General features: G+C 37.3%; 1 protein-coding gene across 11 annotated transcripts in view; it reads left to right on the plus strand.

Moving 5' to 3' along the window:
• Positions 1 to 5000, plus strand: part of LOC144967234 (uncharacterized) — a 225885-nt gene that overhangs the window by 152503 nt on the left and 68382 nt on the right. For 2 of the 11 annotated variants that reach the window (XM_078904186.1, XM_078904185.1), the window contains exon 2: positions 4560 to 4953. The exons of the other annotated variants lie outside the window; for them this stretch is intronic. In XM_078904186.1, the coding sequence (XP_078760312.1) occupies positions 4700 to 4953 (254 nt within the window). In that variant the 5' untranslated portion in view covers positions 4560 to 4699. The remainder of the gene's footprint in view (positions 1 to 4559; positions 4954 to 5000) is intronic. 11 annotated transcript variants of the gene reach the window in all.

Raw genomic sequence — 5000 nt, forward strand, 5'->3', positions numbered from 1 at the left:
ATAAATTAATAACAGGTTTTCTGTTCAGGTTGTTTTATATTTTCACACCCTCTGTGTGCGCCTAGCTGCGATTGGGTATCTGGATGTGTTTAGATCTCGTGGAAAGTACTTTTTAATAGACCGGATTCCTATTAACATAATAATAAATAATAAGTGTAAATGCCACAGACCGTTTCACGGCACCGAAATCGGCATTAAGTATTATCGCCTCATACATAGACTGGGTTATTTCAGTTTTCCCTTGGATTAGACCCTTGAGATAAATTTCCCCCATGGGATGAATAAAAGGAATTTATTTATTTATTTATTTATATTTATTATTGACACCCGAGCCATTGGTGTGGTAGTTTAATCAATGGAGTATGGATCAAAAGACCTCATATTATTCGAATTAAATCTAGATAATAATAATATTAGGATAAAAAATATGAAAAAAGTGTGTATGAAGATATTTGTCTTACAGACCAAAATCTGTACCATAATTTGGTACTTTTATACATTAGGATGCTCTCTCTCTCTCTCTCTCTCTCACTCTCTCTCTCTCTCTCTCTCTCACTCACACTCCTCTCTCTCTCTCTCTCTCTCTCTCTCTCCTCTGAATCTCTCTCCCTCTATTTCTCTCTATTTCTCTCTCTCTCTCTCTAATTCTCTCTGTCTCTCTTTCTCTCTCTAATTCTCTCTCTAATTCTCTCCCTCCCTCTCTCTCTCTCTCTCTCTCTCTCTCTCTCTCTCTCTCTCTCTCTCTTTCCCTTAATTCCTTACATTCTTGTGATTAAATCCATTAAAAGGATGAAAATGTTTGAATTAAATTTAGCTTTTGAAGGCAATCAGCGGAGACACTGTAATTGTGTTCGCCTCATAACCAGATCTTGATCAATACCATTACGTAATTCAATGTTCTTTGCGTCAATAAAATTACAAATTACCTGCGAAACATTGACAAAACACGTTTTACATATTTTTTTTAATTTAGGGCCAGAAAAATATTGCTTCATAATATAATGGTTTGTTTAGTAAGACCCACATCTTGTCAAAAATTGTTCAACTCGAGACGGTATACAAAGTAGCCCTGAAATTGGCTCGTGGCCTTGGGTTTAAGAGTTTTTACTAATTATAGACGGTTTTATTCGACGTGCACTGATTTGCAGGTCTGATAACTCAATTCATTATGGGTTCATTGTTGAAATGGAAATCTCATCCAAAAAAAATAACGATAAATATTGTCCATTACAACAACGTTTAACTAGGCCGATAAGTTGCCGTCGGGTGTCAGACCTGCTTATATGTATACGTTAGTTTAAATAGATCGAAATAGAAAAATGTTGGGTTTTTGTTTTTGTTTATTTTGTTTATTTTGTTTCTTTTGTTTTGTTTATTTATTTGTTGGGCTTTTTTTCTTTTTTTTTTTTTTTTTTTTTTTTTTTTTTGGGGGGGGGGGGGGGGGGGTTGCCATTATATAAGAAGGCGATTAACAATTTCACGATTGAAATCTTATTGGTCGTATAATACTGTAAAAAAACACGTATTTAAGATTTTAGCCAGGAAATGGGGACTTAACGGAAGACTTCACGGAAGTCCCAGGTTCGAGAGTTTTTGGCAAGATGAGTGTCAATTTAATCAATCGATATTTATTGGAAGACACGTTTCCTGACCAAAATATTTTGAATAAGTCTTCTCTTCAGAACACGGCAATTGTTTGTCTTGTTGGGCACACACAGATGATAATAATAATAATAATAATAATAATTATAATTATAATAATAATAATAATAATAATAATAATAATAATAATAATAATAATAATAATAATAATGATAATAATAATAATAATTAATAATAATAATAATAATAATAATAATAATAATAATAATAATAATAATAATAATAATAATAATAATAATTCATTTCTGGGTTATTGAATTTACCGTTCATTTTCCGTTCATTCTTGATCCTTCCTGTAATAGTTTTTTAACCCTTTAGAGACGGCATTGGATTTTACTTTAATCTGACGTTATAAGATCGAGCTTTGATTGACCTTTTATATAGCTCGATATCTACTAAACGTGCTCAAAGCGCTTTACAAGGGGTGTCTGGCCAACAGCAACACTTAACATGTAGGACCGGACATGACGCCTGTTAGGCGATATTGCTATTTTTTTTTCGGACAGAGACAACGCTGATAACGGCCTGGTTACTCATTTTACACCTGAGTACGGTGAGGGAATGTGAGTAAATAGCCTTTTCCAAGGACTCAGCTATGCTGCGCCGAGCGAAGCTCGACCCCAGGACCTTCCGATTTGAAAGCGAGTGTCATACCATAAGACCACATAGCCGCACAACATATCGTTTTCAATAACTTACAACATACGAATTCAATTAATCGCATCGCTTTATTTTAAGATTAAAAAAAAATAAAATTCACTTATTCATCCCATAGTAGAAATTTTTCTCTAGGATCTATTTCTATTCCAAGGGAAGACTGGAAGAACCCAGGCGTCAGCCGCAGTGCAGCGCTGCACATTGAGTTAGGGCGAGGTTACTTGCTCAAGGCCACACACACAACGCAGCGGCGGGTGATCGGACTCGGTACATTTCGAGTACGAAGTAAAAGCGCACACTGCCCCATCATGACGACTTTGGTTAGGCTTGCTGTTAAAGCGAGATGAACACTCGTAGACGGGGGAAAAGTAATTTGATTTGTGAAAGAAATAAGTCTTGCTTTTAAGAAGTTGATATACAAATAGGATTAGGAAATACATTATTACATTCAATAGAACGATGTGGATATAACGTATTAGTTTTAGCGATCGAGACTGATGAGATGTGGGTTAGCTAAATATGACTTTTTCCCCAGTAGCGAATTAATGAGTTTAATCAGATCTTCACACTAACAACAACAAAAAACGCACGTACACACATACTCAAATTTTTCGATTAGTCCCGATAGCTCAGTTGGTAGAGCACTCGCTCCACACGCAAAGGGGTTGAGATCGATCATAAATAGTTAATTTTAAAGTCCTGTGGCATGACACTCGCTTCCGGATCGGAAGGTCCTGGGTTCGAGCCTCGCTCGGCGCATAGTTGAGTCCTTGGAAAAGGCTCTTTATTCACATTCTCTAACAGTACTCAGGTGTAAAATAAGTATCTGGCCGTTAACAGCGTTATCTAGTCCTAAAAAAATGTAATTTCGCCTAACAGGCGTCATGTCCCGTGCTAAATGTTAAGTGTTGATGTTGACCAGGGACCCCTTGTAAAGCGCTTTGAGCACGTTTAGTGGATATTGTGCTATATAAAAGCTCAATTTAAATAAAGTAATCGTATGCTGGAGTTATGGATAGCTCGATTCTGACGAAAGTCGATATTTTTCCGATCCCACCCTTCATCCTCCTTCCCCTGTTCACCCAGCACATGATAGAGTATTTGGGTCTGTTCGTAGTAGGCTTCGTTAACTCATAGCCTGATACTGACCAAAACATTACGTCAAAATACAAGTCTTTTGACCATCGTGAGTGTGTTCAATAGTTCAACCAAAGGGATCACTTGTTTCCTTGAGCTCTACCGTAGCCATCGTAAACTTCTAGCCTGACACTGACCAAAAAATGACGTCAAAAGATAAGTCTTTGGGCACAAAAAAAACAACAAATCGTGAGTTTTATTCAATAGTTCAACCAATAGAATCACTTGTTTCCTTGAGCTCTACTAACGACAACTCACAAGGCGCTGCACAAACCTAAAAAATGACGTCAAAACATAAGTCCGGGCTGTTCGATCGTTGCATTCGTAAAATTATAGCCTGATTCTACGACCCATTTGGACTTGTATTTTGATGTAATTTTTTTTATTGTGCAGCGCCTAGTGAGTTGTCGTTAGTAGTGCTCAAGGAAACAAGTGATCCCATAGGTTGAGCTATTGAATACAACTCACGATTTATCTTCTTTTGTGGCTTGTCTTTTGACGTCATTTATTTGGTCAGCGTCAGGCTATGGTTTACAAAGGCTACGGTCCGAGTTGGATCTTAGCCATCGTTAACTTAATGCCTCACCCTAGAACCCTCCAAGACTTATAGTTTGACGTCATTTTTTAAAGTTTGTGTTGCGTCTGGTGAGTAAGCGTTAGTAGAGCTCAAGGGAACAACTTATTTCATTGGTTGAACTATTGAATACAACTCACGATTTGTTTTCTTTTGTGGCCAAAGACTTGTCTTATGTCGTCATTTTTTTGGTTAGCGTCAGCGTGGCCTTCGTAAAGTTATGGCCTGACCGTGGCCTTCGTTAAGTTATGGCCTGACCGTGGCCTTCGTTAAGTTATGGCCTGACACTGACCAAAAACTGACGTCAAAATGCCAGTCTTTAGCCACAAAAGAAAACACATCGTGAGTTGTATTCAATAGTTCAACCAATGAAATAAAATGTTTCCGCGAGCTCTACTAACGACAACTCACTAGGCGGTGCAAAAAACAAAATAATGACGTCAAACTATACATAACGATGGCTACAGTGTCAAGCTATAAGTTAACGACGGCTGCGGATCCACTTCTATTTCTTTAACTATCTTAACAGTGACTAGATATTAACTAAACAGTGACTAAAGAATGGAACAAATCGATAGCGCGCACCATTTTCACTCAGACAGCAAGGGAGGAGACAACAATAACTAGGTCTACTATTATTATAAAAATGATTACCTTCATTTCATCACGATGATGGACTGGTGGTGGCGAAAGATTACCCGACTATCGTCAACGACAGCGTCTTCGTCATCGTCAGTAACGTCTTCATCTACACCACCACCACCAACAACAACAACAGCAACACCAAAATCATCCCCCACGTCATCATCATCATCATCATCATCATCATCATCATCATCATCATTATCATCAACGTTATCAACAAAATTATCATTAACTAAAGAGAGAGGAACATCGACTGGTATCGCTCATCAACGAATTACGTATGTATCAAGTTTGTCTTTGTTTTTAGGTGGTTTTATTATGATTT

The sequence above is a fragment of the Berghia stephanieae genome, chromosome 3, assembly GCF_034508935.2.
Source record: "Berghia stephanieae isolate SIO BIC M18660-M18661 chromosome 3, UCSD_Bste_1.3, whole genome shotgun sequence".
NCBI lineage: Eukaryota > Metazoa > Mollusca > Gastropoda > Nudibranchia > Aeolidiidae > Berghia > Berghia stephanieae.